The sequence below is a fragment of the Sceloporus occidentalis genome, unplaced genomic scaffold (assembly GCF_023333645.1).
Source record: "Sceloporus occidentalis isolate IW3139 unplaced genomic scaffold, rSceOcc1.0.p SCAF_3, whole genome shotgun sequence".
NCBI classification, from domain to species: domain Eukaryota; kingdom Metazoa; phylum Chordata; class Lepidosauria; order Squamata; family Phrynosomatidae; genus Sceloporus; species Sceloporus occidentalis.
In genome coordinates, this window is record NW_028316983.1 from 212,606,730 (window position 1) to 212,626,550 (window position 19,821).

General features: G+C 37.8%; 1 protein-coding gene across 11 annotated transcripts in view; it reads right to left on the reverse strand.

The window, feature by feature from the left end:
- Window positions 1-4,247: 4,247 nt before the first annotated feature.
- LOC149317455 (sorting nexin-16-like) overlaps window positions 4,248-19,821 on the reverse strand; it is a 48,423-nt gene continuing 32,849 nt past the window's right edge. For 2 of the 11 annotated variants that reach the window (XR_016280635.1, XR_016280638.1), the window contains exons 7-10: window positions 18,172-18,291; window positions 14,499-17,714; window positions 5,557-5,745; window positions 4,248-4,391 (exon numbers count right to left, since the gene is read on the reverse strand). Coding sequence is in view for 5 of the 11 variants with exons in the window: in XM_089517529.1 (XP_089373655.1) it covers window positions 17,615-17,714; window positions 18,172-18,291 (220 nt within the window). In the remaining 6 variants the exon portion in view is untranslated. Of the gene's footprint in view, window positions 4,392-5,556; window positions 5,746-10,738; window positions 13,119-13,646; window positions 13,663-13,866; window positions 17,715-18,139; window positions 18,292-19,821 lie in introns of those variants that run through there. The other 9 variants (XR_016280640.1, XR_016280639.1, XR_016280636.1 and 6 more) reach the window with 9 other exon arrangements.

Below are 19,821 nucleotides of genomic sequence, written 5' to 3' on the forward strand. Positions count from 1 at the left end.
GGGTAGTCTGTTTCTATGCAGTATTATTCTGTGACAGTGAAGCTGTGTGTGGATAAGACCTAAGTTGTGTTCAGTTCTGTTAAAACAAAGCAGTACTGAGAGTTGATTCATGCAAATCTCCCAGGCTGCTGCTCTTCCCTTTGGTTTCTGCTAGCTTTTACACAGCATATGCCAGCCAAAACACTAGTTTGCTGAAAGAGACAGCATAGCAGCAGTACTTAATATAAGATAGGATAGGTTAGGGAAATCTTCTTTGTGGTTTCCAAAATATACTTGGGCTTATGGGAATATGCAGCCCTTTAGGATTCACTAACTTCTGCTTGTTCAAGTCCTGCAAACATTTTGCACTGTTGGCTTTCTTTGCTTTAGGGAGGGATTTCCCTTCACTCAGCTGTTTACTTGCTTGCTCATGGCTATGCATGGAAGAAATGAACACGTGTGTGGTGTCTTGAAGATTAAATGTGCACTTTTAGTCTTCTGGATCTTCATCTGCAGAGCTACTGGGGCTGGAGAGCTCCTTGCAGAGGGGAACGTCACCATCAGGAAAACATCAATCACAGGTAGGCCTGCTAAAAGCTCTGTGGATAGAGCTAAGCTACCCTGTGGTGTTTCCATATGTCACATACCCTGAAACAAGGTGTTCAAGCACGTGGCCAGAGGCAGTGTCAGATCTGTGTTTTGTTCCTCTGGGAAGCTCCATAGTTGGGTCCATCAACTATACCAGCCTGGAGATGAAGGACTTAACCCCCTTCTTACTGATTTCAGTAAGGGGAAAAAAATAAAAAAAAATAACAAGCATCTATTCTCAGGACATTCCCCACCCCCACAGTTCCTGAATTGCTTGTTGTGATTAAAAAGTACTTTGGAAATGACAAATTTAACTGGTGAATTCCTCGACTACCTCACTTACCCCCTGAAGTATTGCTCAGTTGCACAACATATTTCATCAGCAGTTCAGTGTATACAGTGGACCCTTGTTATACACTGGGGTTTGGTTCCAAGATCCCCCGTGGATAACAAAATCCGTGGATGCAAAAGTCCCATTAAATATAATGACATAGCAAAATGGCATCCCCTTTAAAAATTGGAAAATCAAGGTTTGATATTTGAAATTTATAATTTTTTAAAAATATTTTCAAACCGTGGATGCTTGAATCCATGTATAAAAAATCTGTGTATAAGAAGAGATGACTGTATATTTAAAAAATTGAGGTTTAGCCTAAGGTAGGCAGATCAGGCATAAAACACTATGCAGTCTAAAATACAAAGTACAATTTGTCTTTTTGAAAGTTTGTAGTGATGAAATGTATATGAATTGGATGAATTTAGTTTTAAAATTATAGCAGGGGCATCTCTACTATTGGGCAGAGTAAGACCCTTGCTTCAGGCAAGTGTGGGTTGTCAGTAGTTTCTTGACCTGACCTGACCTGTTGCACTTGTGAAGGCACACACTGTTCTTTTGCCAGTCTTGAAGTAAGATTTAATTTCCAGTTCAAATGGACATGACACTGTAGGAAGAGTGTCATTGAGTCATATGCCACAAGACACTAAATGTCTTGATTGGATCTAGCTGATCTGGGGTGGTGGAATGAGTGTCATCAATTTAGTCAAAAGTAGAGATGAAAACAAAATTGCTGTCTGAATTTTGTTGGGACCTCACTTCCTACTATCCTGAACTCCTTGGGCAATGATCGGGAATGCTAAGAGCTGTCAACATTTGCAGGGACACAGGTTCCCCACCCCTCCTATGAAAGATGAAAGTCACAGTCAAGGAAGGCATAGGACTTAAAACACTTCAGATTGTGACCAGAGTGGATGAAAATAATCTCCTCCGCTGTCCATCACTTCATTTTCTATGCACCTGAATCTTTCATATTGAAGCTTTGTATTGTTATGCCTCTTGTCAAACAGAGAATCACAATAGCTTTTTAAAGGTTGTGATCTTTGAAATGTTCCTCCAATCAATTAATTTAATTTTTTTCTTTTTCTTCCTGAATGAAAAGCATTTTTATTTTAACTGAGTAGTTACAGAACTGGAATATAATTTTTGACTTTATGTAAGATATTTCAAACAAGATCACTTTTTTTGATTCAGGAAACTGGTTATATATGCACAGAATCTTCAGGGGACTAGATATGGAAGCAAATAAAATACAGGTTGAGTTTTCCTCATCCAAAATGCTTGGGACCAGAAGTGTTCCATACATTTGATTTTTTTTTGATCTATTGCACAATACTTCTGATGGATCTATCCCCTTATCCTGGTTGAGCTTTGAAGCTTTTATCCCCTCTACATGTACTAGTGAACCTTTATAGGATCCTATAGGGCTAATGTAATGTAATGCTTCTACACAGAATGTGAGATACACCAAATTTTGCTTCTGGTGGCAGCAACTCTAAATATTTTGCAAACATTTGAAAGATGGTGGGGTAGAAGTAGCCTAGTAGGAGAGGGTCAAGACCCTTGTGTGTGTGTGTGCGTGCGTGTCTGTGTGCGCACGCAGGTGTTTGAACTATCTTGCAGTACATTTTTTAAATCTAGCTATGTACTACTCCTGAGTTTAATAGTTTGGATATAGACAGTGTAAGATATCGATGACTGTTGTGTGCTTTCAAGTCATTTCTGTCTTACGGCGATTCTAAGGCGAACCTATCATGGAGTTTTCTGGGGTTGAGTTTCTAGTGGGTTTCCATGGCCAAGTGGGTAATTGAACCCTGATCTCCAGACTCACAGTCCAACACTCAAACTACTAATCCATGCTGGCTTTCATGGTGATATTAATACCCTTTGTAAGACAGTCTTCCATAAACTTATGGTCCAAACCAGGACATAATAGTACCCCTGCTCCACAAGAACAGAGGCTGGCCAGAGTAGCAGTAAGTTCAGCAATGCTGATGGGATAACTTGTTCGATGACATCTGACAGTAGCAAGCTGGTTAAAGGAGTTCCACACAGCAGACAGAGCTCCTGCCACTGCTGTATACCCTGCATCTGCTGCATGAAACAACTGCCTCTTTACACTAAGTACAGGGCCAGCATTCATGATACAATGGATCCTGTAGATGAAAATCCTGTTTGCACAAACTAGTGTAATTTTTACAGAATTAATGCACATTTTGCCTACTCTCTTCTCCAAACCTCCCCAATGATTTGTTTTTTTAAAATGCCAATAAATTTTGGCCAGAATTCTCAGTTGTAAAGAATTTTAAGACTTGTGGGGATTATTTTTGTACCTCAGGTGTAATTTGTCTTTGAATTATCTGTAAAACGATAAATAAAGACTTTCAAAACCTGCTTGGAAATTCTGTTTAAACACATTAAAGCAAAACAGAAATCAGCTGAACATGTAGATCAAAGCTTGGCACCCACTAATTCATCTAAAATGAGCATTTCAAATTAGCTTTTTAGAAACTTTCTCCCTATTGCAATGGAGTCCACAAAAATTATTCCTTTCATCTGTTTTCCTTTGCCATGTACATTATAAAGTTTGTAGCAGGGTTAGGGATATTTATTTTGGTCCAGAAACTGAGAGGGAACACATTCAAGAAGCAAATGAAATTCAGGGCATGTGCTGTGATGAAATGTAAGGATGTGGCAGCACATACAACATTTACCAATTTGGATAATTTCTCACCAAATTTACAAAGAACAGCTCAATTCTGTGCACATCTGCTCCAAAATAAGCCACAGTAAAAACGCTTCTCAACTGAAAAGTAATTTCATGCAAGAGCATTCCCTTAAGTTTTTAAAGAGCCTATTATTTCCAATCACTGATTGAAGATGAACAGCAGAATAGCTCACAGTTATGTGGAGATTCCTGATAATAAGTCTATGGGTTGACTTCAGATTCAGTCATATTTACCACATATTTACCATTGAACTTGACAGGATTTCAGTCAATCATGACTATCTTAAGTCTCATTCACTGGGAGACTAAGTATCATTAAATCTTGGTCCAGCCTTAGACATATTATTTTATATTCACTTCTTTACAAAAATCAGCCAAACTTTTGCTACAAACATTTATTCTTAATTGTGAGATCTCTGCTATTTCTTCAAGATGCAAGAAAATATCTTTCAACACAAGCTAAATTGCATAGGTAAATTAGAAGAAATATTTATTCTTGCAACAGAGAAATTATTTTTCTTTTAAATTCTTAACACAATCTAATTTACATTTAAAGGAATATAAATTCAGAAAACAGAGGCATAATGTCCATATGAAAAAAACACACATGTGGTTCAAAGATATAAAATTTACTATATGTAGCAACTTAAATTCTGTATAAGGCGATACACAGATGACATCTAACCGCAACTTAGCTGCCAAAAATGTTTTAAATCAATGTTGGGGTTGTCAAGGAGGGCACATTTTTCATATGAGGTGGACCTGTAAGAAGACAAAAAGTGATTGGTCTAATATTTATATGTTACTAAATAAAATTAAAGGTAGATTTGGTAATACCACCAAAAATATTTTTGTCAGGCATTACAGAAAAAGAACTGGAATGTAAATACAAACTACTACTTCAATATATGACCACAGCAGCAAGACTATTGTTTGCTCAAACTTGGAAATGGCAGAATGGATTGCTGAATTAGCCCAAATGCCAAACTTATGTGGGTTCTATAGGCTAAGCCAATTGAAGACTTTTTTCAAAGATTGGAAACCTTTATGGATTTTTGAACAATAAGAAATTTAAATACGTAATTATCTCTGGTTATGGTTTTAGTAAATCTAGTAGGATTACTCAGATGAATCTGTAATGATACAGTACTATTTTTTCTTTACTATCCCCCCCCCCCCCCAATTAAATTTAGGATGTAAGAGAAGCAGTGACTTAGTGGTTAAGATGCCAATTCTGATGATTGGAAGGTTGGCAGTTTGAGGCCTGGGTGCTGCATGATGTGGTAATTTATAAAATGCTCAAAAATCAAAGATTTTGAAGCAATGCACAATAAATTATTCAGCTTCAGAGGCAAACTTCCTCTGAACCAATCTTGCCAAGATTGATAGGATCGTCATGAATCAGAAATGATTAGGAGGCATACAACAACAACAACAACAACGCACTCTACATAGGGCTGCCCCTGAAAAGTGTTTGGGGGATGCAGCTAGACTGTTGTAGAATGCGCATATAGGGATTGTATAATACTAGTCTTATAAGAATGGCACTAGTTTTCAATTTGCTTCCAAGCAAAATTCAAGGTGCTGTTTTTGACATGTGAAGCTCTAATTGGATTGAGGTCAGGAAATTTGAAAGATCATTTCCTTCCATATGAGCCTGGCTAAAATCTGAGATCCTGAGCATAAGCTCTGTTGCGGGTCCCACCACCTTGCACAACTAGGCTGATATGACTGGGCTTTCTCTGTAGCTGCACCCTGACTGTGGAGCTTCTTTCCATGGGCAGTCAAGCAGGTTCTTCCACATGGTCTTTGGCCCTTGAAATTGCTCTGTATGTTTTAATGGTATGGTTTTAAATTATTTTGAAGAAGTGGGTGTAAATTTTTACCCCAAGCCTGTTTATAAACTAGAATTTATTTGGGGACTTACCTCTGAGGGAAACAGAATTGAATAGTTTCACTATTCAGGAAGGGTCTGTTGAGTTACTGTGTGGGGGAGTCAGCAAAGTTACCATTGTTCATTGGGACCGATGCTCAATGAAAGTGATACATAATGAGACCGATGTGATTCAGGACACTGGCTACGGAGTATCTATTGTACATTGCCTTATGGGCACTGCTGAAATGAGATGATACATAAAAGAAACAAAGTAAAAACCAAATACCAAACATACACAAGCAAATTCAACAAAAACAAACATTTTCATAAACTTTTGGCTGAAACCTATTATTTCTTTATTATAAGAACTGTAAAATCATAGAGCTGGAATAGACCACAAGGGCCATCCAGTCCAACACTCTGAAATGTAGGAATACTCAAACAGAAAATATGACTCCTTTCAACTGCATCATACTGGTCGTAGTATCATAGAGTTGGATGAGACCACAAAGGCCATCCAGTCCAATCCCCTGCCATGCAGGGACACACAATCAAAGCACCCCTGAAAGACGGCCATCCAGCCTCTGTTTAAAAATCTCCACAGAAAGAGTCTCCACCACTCTCTGAGGAAGTGTATTCCACTGTCAAACAGCTTTTACTGTAAGGAAGTTCTTAACGTTGAGCTGGAATCTCTTTTCCTGCAGTTTGCATCCGTTGCTTCATATCCTAGTCCCTGGAGCAGCAGAAAACAAACTTATTCCATCCTCTATATGACATATGATGTACTTGGAACTAGGATATCTAGGGCAGAGCATTCTGAAAACTTACTCCAGAATATCTGATTGTTACTGCAAAGCAAACAACACAATACAAGACTTTTGTCAGTAGCTATATAGGACTAAAGGTACATTGATGGCCCCTAGGTGGAGCTCTGAACTCAGTTATCCAAAAGGCTTGAAGCTCTCTTATTTCATAATATGCTTTTCCTGATATAAGGGCATGATCACAACTAGAACTCTTTCTGAGGCCAGGTAAGTACTGTTTATATTGACTGACAGGGTCATCACTGTAAAAGTCCAGGATCATGTTAGCTTGTTGAAGCAGAATTAAAAATATACAGTCAGCTTTACACATGTTAGGAGCTTAAAAATGACTCGCTCCTCCATGTCATAAAGTACCAGATGTTTTTAAAGTTAATAAAGACATTGTTTCCCACAACTCTTCATATTACTTATTAAAGACAACAATGAATAGCTCTTTACACTTAAGAAACACTTCCATGTCTAAAGTGCAGTACTAACATGTACATCATGACTCTGCTGCTGTACACAGGTAACCAATCTGAAGCACACACAAAACAAGCAGCTGGAATCTTTCAGATCCATGGAAAAATTGCCCTTGGACAGAAACCTTAGCGATTTTAGTCAGTGACCAAGATGGCATTCTGGAAATGGTAGTCCAGAAAGTTATGTATCTGAGCTCTGCACCCCCTGATAGGAACTGGAAGTGTCCATTGGCCTGTCTATAACAGAGTATCTTAACACAGGCCCTTTCTTGCATCTCAAACTCCACTTGTTCTGCCTGTTTCTAGTGTAGTAGGATGGACCAGAAGCAGGGTTAATGTGGTTCTCCAGATGTTGTTGGACTGCAACTCCCATCAGGCCTATCCAATATAGCCAACAATGAAGATGATGGGATTTGCATGCTATTGACCTCTGCAGAGCCATACATTTCCTAGTCCTGGATGAATGGCAGAGAAAGATGCCCCAGGGCACAGGAAGCTCTGAGACAGTATGTTTGACAAAGGATTGCTGACAGTGTTCTCCCAAGCTTCCTGCAAAGCTTCAGTGAGAGAATGGATTTAACCACAGGTCATGTATAATCCCAAACCCTTGTGTCAGAATTATTTTAGCTTTCTTCAGCTGTTGAAGGACTATCTGCATAAGCTGCACTCTTTTACATATATAAATAGGATATTAATGTTTAAAGAATTCATGTATTGTTTTTTAAATATTTACCTGCAAGTCAAATAACAAGAGATATGACCTAAGCACATATAAGCAACTTTAAAACCAGTCCCATTTAAACATAAATGCTACCTGCCCACAGAAATCAACAGGATGTTAAATACACATATAACTGAATTGTGTTCATGATTTTAACCTCAACCCTACTGGATTTTCTGAGTCATATGCTCTATGGAGAAATAATGAGCTAGATATTAATATACAATGAGTTTAGCAATAGTAATAGCAAGTACATTTCTATACCACTTACCAATGTATTGAGCGTTTACAAAGTGTTAGCTAATTGCCCCCAACAAGCTGAGTACTCATTTTAGCAACCTACGGAAGGGTGCCAGCTGAGCTGATCCGGAGCTCCTGGCTGGTATTGAACTCATAACCTTGTGGTTAGTGAGTGAGTGGCTGCAATACAGGCATTTAACCACTGTACCACTAGGGCATGCATATTTATAAAATATATAGAGAGTGCATGCATATTTATAAACACATACACTGTGCATGCACACCTCTATGATTCTAGAAATAATATTTGTGCAACCAAAGCAGTGCCACCCACACCTCAGAAGATCTCAGCTCAGATGAGCTGCAAGATTTCCATAATTAAAATAATAACAGGGGAAAATCAAAGCAAAATCATCCCAGATAGGAAAAATTACAGCTGTGCTTTACAGAGAAGAGAGCATATGGAATAGTGAGAGGGGAGGCAGAGCTTGAATGTTAAAGTGCAGGATCTATTTTAACCAAATTGTCTGCTTGTAACATGAGCTTCATTCCCATCTTGGAGACACGGGGTGGAAAACGGAGCATAATGGAGGGAAGGCAAACAAAAACAATCTCTGTGTATGTGTGTGCTAGCAGAAAACATAGAATACTGGAGGAAAGAGAGCAAACAAGCAACGTTGGAGATTGATAAAGGCTACAGAAATATATTTTCTGTAGGATACATTTTTAAAAAAAAAACTAGGATTATTTTAGGTAAAAATAAAAAAAAATGTGGATTTTAAAGATTTTTGGGCAAACCTCTATGAGAACTGATCATACTCAGTAGCTGTGGGATAATGACTATCAGTTGGAAAAGAGAGTCAGAATAAGACAGGAACAGAATGGAGTAGATGGACATCACTGGTTGGGTTCCTAAATAAGAGCATTTTATGATGCACCATTTTGTTGAGCATCCACTCACACACTTCCAAATACTGCACATCAGCTGTCTTTCCACAGTTCCAAAATTCTTTTTAAACAGGGTTACTAGTTCAGTATCATCCCACATTTCTGGGTAAAAACCTGAGAACTAGGGCTGGCCTCTGGTTATGTTATTAAGTACTGTGTTTAATGCCCACCACAGTTGTTCACAGACTGTCATCCAAACACAGACACACACAGACATACATTTTCCTCTTTGGAAATTAATACAGAAATTTTAGCTAAAGAGACGGTTCTCATATCAAAGTGGATGTATTATTCCTTCTCATATACTTAGAGAGATAGGATAAGACTTAGGTCTAGCCAGACTGTGGATGAATGTAGAGTGGAAGGTGAGCCCTGTCACTACAAATGATGGTGGTCGGAGGGAAGAGGAATCTAATTAAGCCAATATATAGGCCAGTGATGGTAAACCTTTTAGAGACTGAGTGCCCAAACTTAAAGGCATTCCCGCACTGGGTATTACCCAGTGCGAGGGGGTGGGACCTCTGGGGCGAGGGGAACGGGACCTCTGGGGGGGATGTCTGCCTTCCAGGGGTGGAACTTCTGGGAGCAGGACTTCCCTGGAGACAGCTGAAAGCCAGGAGGGTGCAGGGAACAAGCGGAACAGGTGTGCATCTGTTCCTCCTCTTCCCACTGCCCTCCTAGCCCTTCAACTGCCTCCCCAGAGCTAAAAGCACGGGGGGGGGGGGCAGGGAGAAGAAGAGGAATAGGCGTGCACCGGCGGAGAGGCAGCTAAAGACCCAGGAGGGTGGGGGAAGAGGAAGAATAGGCAATCACCTGTTCCTACTCTTCTCCTGCCCTCCCATCTCTCCACATGCTCTCAGAAATGGCTTCACATGCCAGAGAGGGCATCCAGCATGGTAGCTGGAGGGATTCTGGGACTTGTACCCCACAAGGAAATTTTCCCAAGTTCCAGAAAGACATTATGCATTTACCTATTTCATTTTTCCATCGATAACTAAATGTTGTTGTTACTATTTAATATTAAGTCTACCTCATTTTATGGCAATCCTATGAATGAGAGACCTGCAAGAGCCCCAGGCATCAACTGCTCTGCTCAGGTCTTGTAAACTCAGGCTTCCTTAACTGAATTTATCTACCTGTAGTATATGAAGGTCAGCATGGTGTAGTGCTTTGAATGTTGGACTAGGATACTGGGAAACCAGGGTTTGACTTGGCCATGGAAATCTACTGGGTCACACTCTCTCAGCTTCAGAGTATGACAATGGAAAAGCCCCTGTGAAGGAACTTGCCAAGAAAATGCTAAGGTAAGTTAGTCTTAGCGCTGCTATAACTCAGCAACAACCTGAAGGCACACAACTACCACCACTTGTGTTATGGTCTTCCACTTTACCTATCACCTTCTCTTTTACTAAGCATTTTCATATTTTCCAATGAATTGCATCATCTCATGATATATCCTAAGTTTAACAGCCTCAGTTCAGTCATTTTGGCTTATAGAGTCAGACTTGGTTTGCTGATAGATCCACTGATCTGTCTTTTTGGCAATCCATGGTACCTGTAGAACTCTAGAATAACTGTGACTTTCATATTGAAGAGAAAAAAAAGAATGACTGCAGCAGGGATTACTAGTGGAACCTCGAAGCTCACAACATAAGGCCCCCTCATAAAATGAGATGTTCTGAGGCAAGACATTTGCACAATAAAAGTTTCACCAGGGAGTACTTTTTACCAATTGTACAATTATTACTACATTGGAGGCAGCAGTTCTCTTAAGTCACTATTCTCCTCAAACCTTGTTGCAATTGAATGCCTGAGCCTGTTTCTGCATCACTGAAACATCACACACCACTGGACTACATTTCCGATGATCCCTCACCATGTTAGCTAGGAATGATGGGCGCTGCAGTCCAACATCATCTGGAGGGCCATAAGCATCCAATCAGGCCCAAAACACACAATAACACATTTTGCTTCCCAATCAGTCTTCAAATTTAACATTAGCAAAGACACAGATATAGCATTGTTGTTATTCCATTTATTTATATCCCGCCTTCCTCCCAGTACAGGGACTCAGGATGGCTAACAAATCTAAAACAGTCCAAGTTAAAACAGTATAAAACATTAAAAATACAAAGTTTAGGAAGCAATTAATTCAAACAATTAAAAAATTACATTATTAAAATGTAAAACTATTATTTTAAATTATGGCATTTGCATGCAATAAAAGATCTTGATAAATCATCTGATTACCATCTGACTTTCTTTTGTCTTCCATTCTCCTAACCTCCTTGAATATAAGAATATATTTTTTCCTCAAACCATTATACTTCATTGGTTGCAAAGTACCTTGGGCTGGATACAGACCAAGCCTGCAATTTCATACACAAATCACTGGGAATTAAACCTCAGTGAACAAAATAGGCTTGACCTGAAATGCACAGGACTGTGCTGTAAGTTAACTGAACTGAGGTCCCATTAAAAGCTACCTGTTTATAAATGTGACAGTATTATCTCTTATTGTTGTATATTGTTTGATGTGGTTTAAAAGATATATGCAAATTGGAGATTGTACATATACATGAAGCATCAAGCTACTTGTGACTTCTCATAGATTGAAGCTGGAACTAAAGGCAATTAACTTTACCTGAATCCAGTCCATTCTTGTGTGGGGTCAAGAAATGGCATCAATGATATGGGGTCAGTTTCCTATCATATGAAACTCACCTTATCGCACACAGTGGGAAACTAGGAAATTTCCCCTTGAGGAAGTGATGAGAAGGGCTCAGTGACACCCACATGAAATTGTAGGTTCATTAAACTTTAGTAGCCCAAACTAGACTTGAGAATTCCCTTTTAGGAGACAACCCTAAAAAGTCTAATGACTAACAGAAAGCACAACTACTGGGAGTGATACACCACCACATCAGCCTTCCCTCATGGTTTATGGCAGCTTCCTGCTCTGGGAACCTTGGGAGTCTAATCTTGCTGTGTATGGAAACTACAATGGTCAGACTGAAGCAGGAAGTTACTTAAGTAGATAGGAGGAAACACCTTGGGCCTTCTAAAGATATGGAAAAAATAACATCAACATTAGGATATACTGGAATACAAGATTGCTGGCAGGTATAAAAATTAAAAAGAGAGGCCCAACTTCCATCAGGCCTAACTGTGAATGTACTCACTTCGCTCTCTTTAATTTTATTGTATTTTATTTATTTATTGTATTTTATTTTATTATCTTTATTTTTACTGTTGTAACCCGCCTGGATTCCTTGTGATTGGGCGGGCTATAAATAAATTATTATTATTATTATTATTATTATTATTATTATTATTATTATATAATAAATAGTATTTAAGATACAACAACAACATGGTGCACTAATCAGTTCCATATAATTACCTTTAGTTCCACTGGCAAACACTTAACTAGAATACAATTACCGGAAACATGCAGTGGAATAAAATCCCAGTAATATTGTTACAGATAAGCAATCTGTAGCAAAGTACTGGTTTGCACTTACAAATTTCTTTATCAATGGTGTGCGTAAGCTCGTGACAACATGGGTAGTTTTACATGACTAATGATGCAGATTTCCTTTTCCCCATATTTTTAAAATGCTCCAAATTTGTGTTACCTCTATCTACAAAAATAATTTCTGCTTCTGTGATATTCAGCAGAACAGACCATGAAGTTGGGTGTACCGTCTGTACGACTGCAGCTACTAGAGGGACAGAAATGCAGCCCAAACCACATGGATGAATTTTCTAGTCTGCAATTGTTCTTAGAATTTGAGTATGTGCCCAATAAAGTGAGGCATGCTTCCTAATACAATTTAGTGAAAACAGAATTAGCACACACATGTTCCAAATGCTGTCATTCACACTGATTAGAATTCCATGTAAGTATGTCTATATGCCACTATGAATCATTAAGAAGTTAACTATATAAATCCATCAAAGTACTCTGGATTTCAAAAGCTGATGCTATAATAATTTAATGTGTTTTAGGTGCCACAAACTTGTTTCTAGTGGATTGCATAACTCACTAAATCTTGATCCCCCCGACTCATGATTCAGAACTAGAGGGGAAAAAAATTAGAAGTCCACAGAGGAAAAATAAAATAAAAATAAAAAAGCAAAAAATCTATATATAATACTTTAACACCAGGCCATAAACCAACAATGCACCAGTGTTTTGATTATAAAAGTTTCCTGTCTTTGGATAATTGTTCTGGGAAGTGAATAAAGGCACCATTTAATGCATGTCTGCAAAGGTAATGCACAATTGATTTCCTTGTTCTGTTCCAACAGTAATGCTTCTTAAGGGTTTCTCTTTCTTTTTTTCCCTACAGCGTCTTCAAAATTTCCTAAGATTAGTAGATGTACATCCTTCAGATTATTCCTTTTTCAGTCAATCTGCAACAGCAACAACAAAATTACTTCTTGACTTTCGTTATCCATATACTGTTAATCTTTCCTGTCTCCACCTATATACTTTTAAGGACTGTAGTTACTTTTAAGGAACAAGAGTGGAGATTATGTAAGGAAGTTGCTGATCTCTAGCAAGGCAGTCTATTCCCTTTTCCTCAGGTGGAGACATACCATTGACAGAAGCAGCAAAACAGTGTTAAAAGGAACTCCCTCTAGTTTGGCCTTTCCTGCCATGGAACCCTGTACTCTGTGTGTTGGACTACAAACCCCTAGAAGCACAGCTTAGTTTTACCTGGTGTCCCAGCCTGATACATTGGACAAAAATTCCCTTGACTTCCAACTATGGCCAATGACTATGCTGGCTGGGGGTGATGGAAGTTGCAGTTCAATATTTTTGGAAGAAAGGTGCACTACTTCTTATTTGACAAGGAAATCTTGAAGTGTGTAAGTATTCCAGAGCAATGGCACAGAATTTATGACCATGACACTTCCTGAACCCTTCTTCTATAAATATGCTTTCAATAGTCAGCTGGAATGAAGGAAATAAAAAAATATTTTTAAAAACATAGCTAAGAGCTCTGTTCTTCTGTTTTAAAAACAAAAGGGTCAGTTTCTAGTTTTAAACCTTTAAAAGAAAGACCTTAGATGTTTATGTCAAGTATGACAACTGTATTTCAGAATATCCATTTGATAAATGTTAAGAATCTGTGCAAACATAGATTGATATCTGGAAGTAAATCAGAAATGGTGGCAGTGTTTACACAGACAAATTTTATTAAATCACTGTGTTATAGGCATAACCATGGTTTGTAAAGAGACTATCAGAAGCTAAACTGATTATGTACAGGCAGTTATTGACAACCTCATGCAAAACTGTGAGATTTTGCACACAAACATGGATCCTATTTTCACTGGAAAACCCCAATAGGTTCCCCTTTCAAATATAGTAACATCATTCATAGCATTTCAGCAATTATTTTTAATTGAGCCAAAAGGAATGTACCTTTGTAAAGTATTTACTTAAAATTGATTTATGACATGGAAGACTAGACATTTACATAATAAGGGAAGCTTGAACACTCATTCAATTTGTAACACATTTACTGATTAACATTTTCAAATCCAGTAATAAAGCACTTGGAGGTACACCCAAGAGCAAGCTGCCTATCCTGCTTTACTGCTAAGCACTGTACTATTATTCCTGATCCAGTGTCAGCAATACTATGTGTTGTCCCCACATAAATGGGCAAGAGCGCAGCCAGCTTTATTGCTTGTTATATGGATATAGCTTAAATTGGTTTTAAATGTAAGGCATGTTGCAACTACACAACTTTCAATGAATGAGTAGAAATTGGTCTAAAATACCGTTCTTTTCATTTGGTGTTCTCCAGATGTATTGCATTACACTTTCCATAACACCTCAAGCAGCCTGGGGATAAAAAATTAGGAAAGGTTGGTCTAGGAGGTAACAGAACAATCAATGATGTAAATTGGCTGTGATACCTGAGAAAGCATTTTATAAAGATGCACCTCAGTCACAAGGACTGTTCAGAATATGTTTACAAGTCTTCACTTGTTGTTTTTAGTTGCTTCTGTAAGACAGTTCTGTTCAGAAAAGCTATTCATCATACAGTATATGCAGACAGGTGTTTTATGTTTTTTTTACTCACCATTTTGTAAAACTTTGTAATCTTTATTATAACTAATGAATTTTTGGATCTGTTTTATGTCTGTTAACTGATGGTGAGAATAAAATTTATTGTGAAGAGCTCCTAAAGGCTCTCTCTATACAGAAAGGGTAATAAAATGACAAATGTGAATGAGTGTAAGCAAGTGTAAAGTACTGGAGCAAAAAAACCAAACCAAACCAAAAAACAACTCTAAATTCTGATGGGATCTGAGCTGGCAGTAACTGACCAAGATATAAATTTTAGGTGTGAGAGAGAACGCCATAAAAAAGTCAACCCAAAGTGCAGCTCCTATAAAAAGGCAAAGCTAGAAAGGGAACTGCTGATTTTATACAGCCCTTTACAATATTCCACTTCTGGAATACTTTGTTCACTTCTGATTGCTGCATCTCAAAAAAAAAAAAAAAAAAGATATTGTAGTGCTACAGAAAAGTGCAAAAATGGCAACCAAAAGGAATAGAGAAATGGCTCTACAAGGAAATGTTACAATCTTTATGGATGCTTCACTTGGAAAAAGGTAGGTAAAGGGAGACATGGCAGAGGTTTATAAATTATGCAGTGTGTGGAGAAAGTAGATAGGCTGGAGCTTTTCTCCCTCTCTTAGTAATAGCAGAATCCATAAATGCTAGAATGCATTGAAGCTAAATGGTAGGAGATTCAGGACAGATAAAAGGAAATATTTCTTTACATAATGCATAAACTCTGGAATTTACTGCCACAACATAGTTAAAGCTGCCAACTTGAATGGCTTTAAAATGGGACACAAAAATTAATGGAGGATGGGGCTATCATTGATACTAACATACAGCTACATATTTTTTCCAGTATCAGAAACCGTAAACCTCTGTTCATTAGATGCTGAAGAGCATGAGATGAAGGGAGCAGATTAATGCATATTTTGCCAACAGGCTTCCCACAGACAGATGTGGCTGGATACTGGGTCAAAAGAATTTTTGATTAGATAGGCTTTTGGTGTTCTTATGTTCGAATGCCTTTTTCAAAAAGGTAGTAAGTTTGCAGGCTTGGTGAGTTCCAGTACTTTCTACTATTGTTCTAAGAACTTGTGTGCTGTAATATGAACAAATTAAAGTATTGCTAGAATGCATGTTTAAGTGACCTGTAGATCATTTTCCTCCTTTGTTCAGTAATGCATCCATCCTGTCAAGAACTGTGCACACATGAAGTCTGGATCACACCCAAGATGTATTTTAAGTAAATATTAAGATTTCACTTACCACAACAAACTCAAACCTGGAGTAAAAATCAATAAACAAGTTGTTGGCTTTGCACTCTATAAACTTTAAATGGACCATATTCTTTGACAGAAGACAGAAAAACAAGTTGCCACCATGACCAAATATTTATTTGCCCCAGATGGTTTTATACAGTTCTACAGGGATCTTTGTCATTATTCCCCACCCCAAAAAACAAAGTGAACATTGAAACTTGCAAACACATGGAGACTGTATTTAACAGAAATAAAACAAGGAAGTAGGTGGCACAGAGATGAACAAAAGCGGCATTCTTTCCACTAGAAGAACAGACAAAAGGCACTTTCAGCAAACAACTGCTGAGCAGAATGATTTTGAAGATTCCATAAAGCTGACCCACACTATTATAACAAACATCTGTATCAAAGAAAATACAAAGAGGCACTGCTGAGCAAATTGTGATCACCTTCTCTTAGTTCAAAGATTCAACTCATAAAAGAGCCAATGAACTTGGCACGAGAAGACTTACTATTATTATAATTATAAAGTGCATTACTGGACATTATACAATTTGAAAATAAGCTACATAACTAATTGTAGCACATTCATGTGTTTTATATTCTGAACACACACACACAAATTGCAACTAGATTTAACCAATGTGTTCTTTATATAAGATTTAAGGAAGGTAATGAATTGTGCAGAGGTATGGCTTACAAACACAAACTTTCTATATATAATATATGTATTTGAAAGAGTGCACTTATACATTAGCAACAAAGAGGTAGTGTTTTTATATAAGGCAGAATTGTTGATTATGTGGCAAAAATTTAATGGAATTTTTTAAAAGAACAGTTTAACTACTTATCCACCTTAACATTATTTTCAAGTGAAGGTGAACACTGATAGTGTTTTTGAGTTCTATAGTTTATTTTTCCAAGATTATCTCCCTTCTGTCAAAAAAACCTTTTAATCATATTCCCATTTTTGAAATATTATTTTGGTACTGTGAGCTTTCCTAATTTATTGAATTAAAATTTATGTCCATTAGCTACACTTAATATCTTTAAAAACACAACAGGTCATATCCTTCCTCTAAACCCAGAATACAGAGTTCCCATAGCATACCATTATATGCCTATATAAGGAATCTGAAAAACCAGATACCAAAAGCTGCCCATAGAAAGTGTCATGTATTAGTAGCAAACGTGATATACAGCATGCCAAATGATAAACAGACATGATGAGTATCTACACGTGACACAAAGTGTTTACATTTTGATAAATTATAACTGATACACATGACTTATGATTCTAAGCATAACCTGAACTGGCCTTAACTAGAGCTTTTAATATATTAATATATATATCTATATATGCTAGATAACAGCTGAATCAAAGCAGCACTGACTATCCTTCCTATGCCAAAGAGTTATCCAAGATCAGTTTATGTAAACATTCAAGCTTGTGCCTCCCTTTTTCCGCTTTAGATCACTGTATGCTTTTGTTCAACATGTTCTGGATATAATGATTTATTTATGTTTACACTACTATAAAGGCAGTTGGTGGTATTTAAATCTCATCAATCAGCTGTATATGCTACTTCAGCAACTTCAATTTCTGGTACAGGATTTACAGCCAATGAACCACTCCAAGATGTCTTCTGAACTTCCTTTTCATAACTGCAAAAATATATAAATATATTTGTCAAGTAATGACTGTTCAACTGGATTGCTATAATCTATCTCATTTCCTGATCTGTGCTAACACTGGGAAACATGGTTTAATCCAATTTACTCCAATTTTATAAAGCTATTTTCAGGTTGTGATGTAACTTCTCCAGTAGATTTTTTCTGAGGGCACACTTATTCTAGTTTAAACTCTAGGTGGTGCAAGGGCCTTTTGTAGGGGAGAAAAGAATAAGAAAATACAAGTACATATTTAGCATCAATCTTACTGAATTAAGAAAGGGAGGCATAATCCTTTGGGAAATATCCTCCAGCTAGACTCCTTTTAAGGAAAGACTCCTTGAAATGAATGGGAATGGTCACAGCAGAATATTCTAGACACCTGTACCTTAAGCCTGCAAATGTAACTTTAAACTTACTTTAAAATAAAACTTTTGGATTTTTCAATTACCAGTTGTGTTCTTCCAAGGCTCCTTGATCTGCCTCTATTGCAGATGATTCTACTTCTCCACTGCTCCCACTCTCCTGTCCTGGAAAAGCATAAGACTTCATTTCCTCTAAATTTAAATCCCTAGAAAAAGTCAAAAATATTTAAGACAATCTGATTAAGTTGGCAAATAAGGAATTAGCACCTTTGTAAGACTTCCTTTTGTACATTGTGCAACTGATTTGGTTGAATCCACAGTAGTAAGAACAGACTTGGATTAGCTCAATTGGCTCAATTCAATTCCAAAGCAGAATTGCATGGTACGAAGAACACAGGACTAATCCTGAGACCTGGACATTAAAAAAAAGTGCTAAAGGCAGACAGTGTTTCTCCAACATGAACAAGTAAGGTGATGATGCAATCCGGGACAAGACCCTCACCAGCTCTCTAATCACAGTGATTGCAGGGAGGTATTATACTGCAAACAAGGTAGTAAAATGCAACTATCAATTGGGTTTGTAATTGGTTGACTGGCTGAACCCAAAGGGTGCTCAGCAATGGCTCCTCTTCATCCTGTAGAGAAGTGACCAGTGGGGTGCCACAGGGGTCTGTCCTGGGGCCAGTGCTATTCAACATATTTATCAATGACTTGGATGAAAGAAAAGGGGACATACTTATCAAATTTGCAGATGACATCAAATTAGGAGGAGTAGCTAATACCCCAGAGGAGAGGATCAAAATTCAAACTGACCTTAATAGAAATCTGGGCCAAAGCTAACAAAATGATGGTCAACATGAAGAAATGTAAGGTACTGCATTTAGGGCGGAAAAATGAAATGCACAGATATAGGATGGGGGACACCTGGCTTAATGAGACTATGTGTGAAAGGGATCTTGGAGTCTTAGGAAACCACAAGTTGAACGTGAGTCAACAATGTGATGCAGCAGCTAAAAAGGCCAATGCGATTTTAGGCTGCACCAATAGAAGTATAATCTTTAGATCAAAGGAAGTAATAGTGCTACTAAATTTTGCTTTGATCAGGTGCCTCACTTGGAATACTGTATCCAATTCTGGGCACCACAATTCAATAAGGATGTTGACAAACTGGAGTGTGTCCAAAGGAGGGCAACTAAAATGGTGAAGGATCTGGAAACCATGCCCTACGAGGAACAACTTAGGGAGCTGTGTATGTTTAGTCTGGAGAAGAGACAGTGAAGAGATAATATCCTAGCTCTGTTTAAGTATTTGAAGGAGTGTCATATTGAGGATGGCAAGCTTGTTTTCTGCTGCTCCAGAGAATAGGACCTGGAACAATGAATGCAAGCTATAGGAAATGAAACTGCATCTAAACATTAGGAGGAACTTCCTGACAGTAAGAGCTGTTCAACAGTGGAGCACACTCCCCCAGAGAGTGGTGCAGTCTCCTTACTTGGAGGTCTTTAAACAGAGGATGGATGACCATCTGTCAGGGATGCTTTGATTGTGATTTAATGCATGGCAGGGGGTTGAACTGGGTGGTCCTTGTGGTATCTTCCAACTCTATGATTTTATGATTCAAAGTAACTGAAATTATATAATCAATTATCTTTGGCTTCTCTATTAGTAGTTGATCATGAACGAGTGGTTTTGAATGGTGGGCAGTTGTTGATTACTACTGAGTTATTCTTGATGAG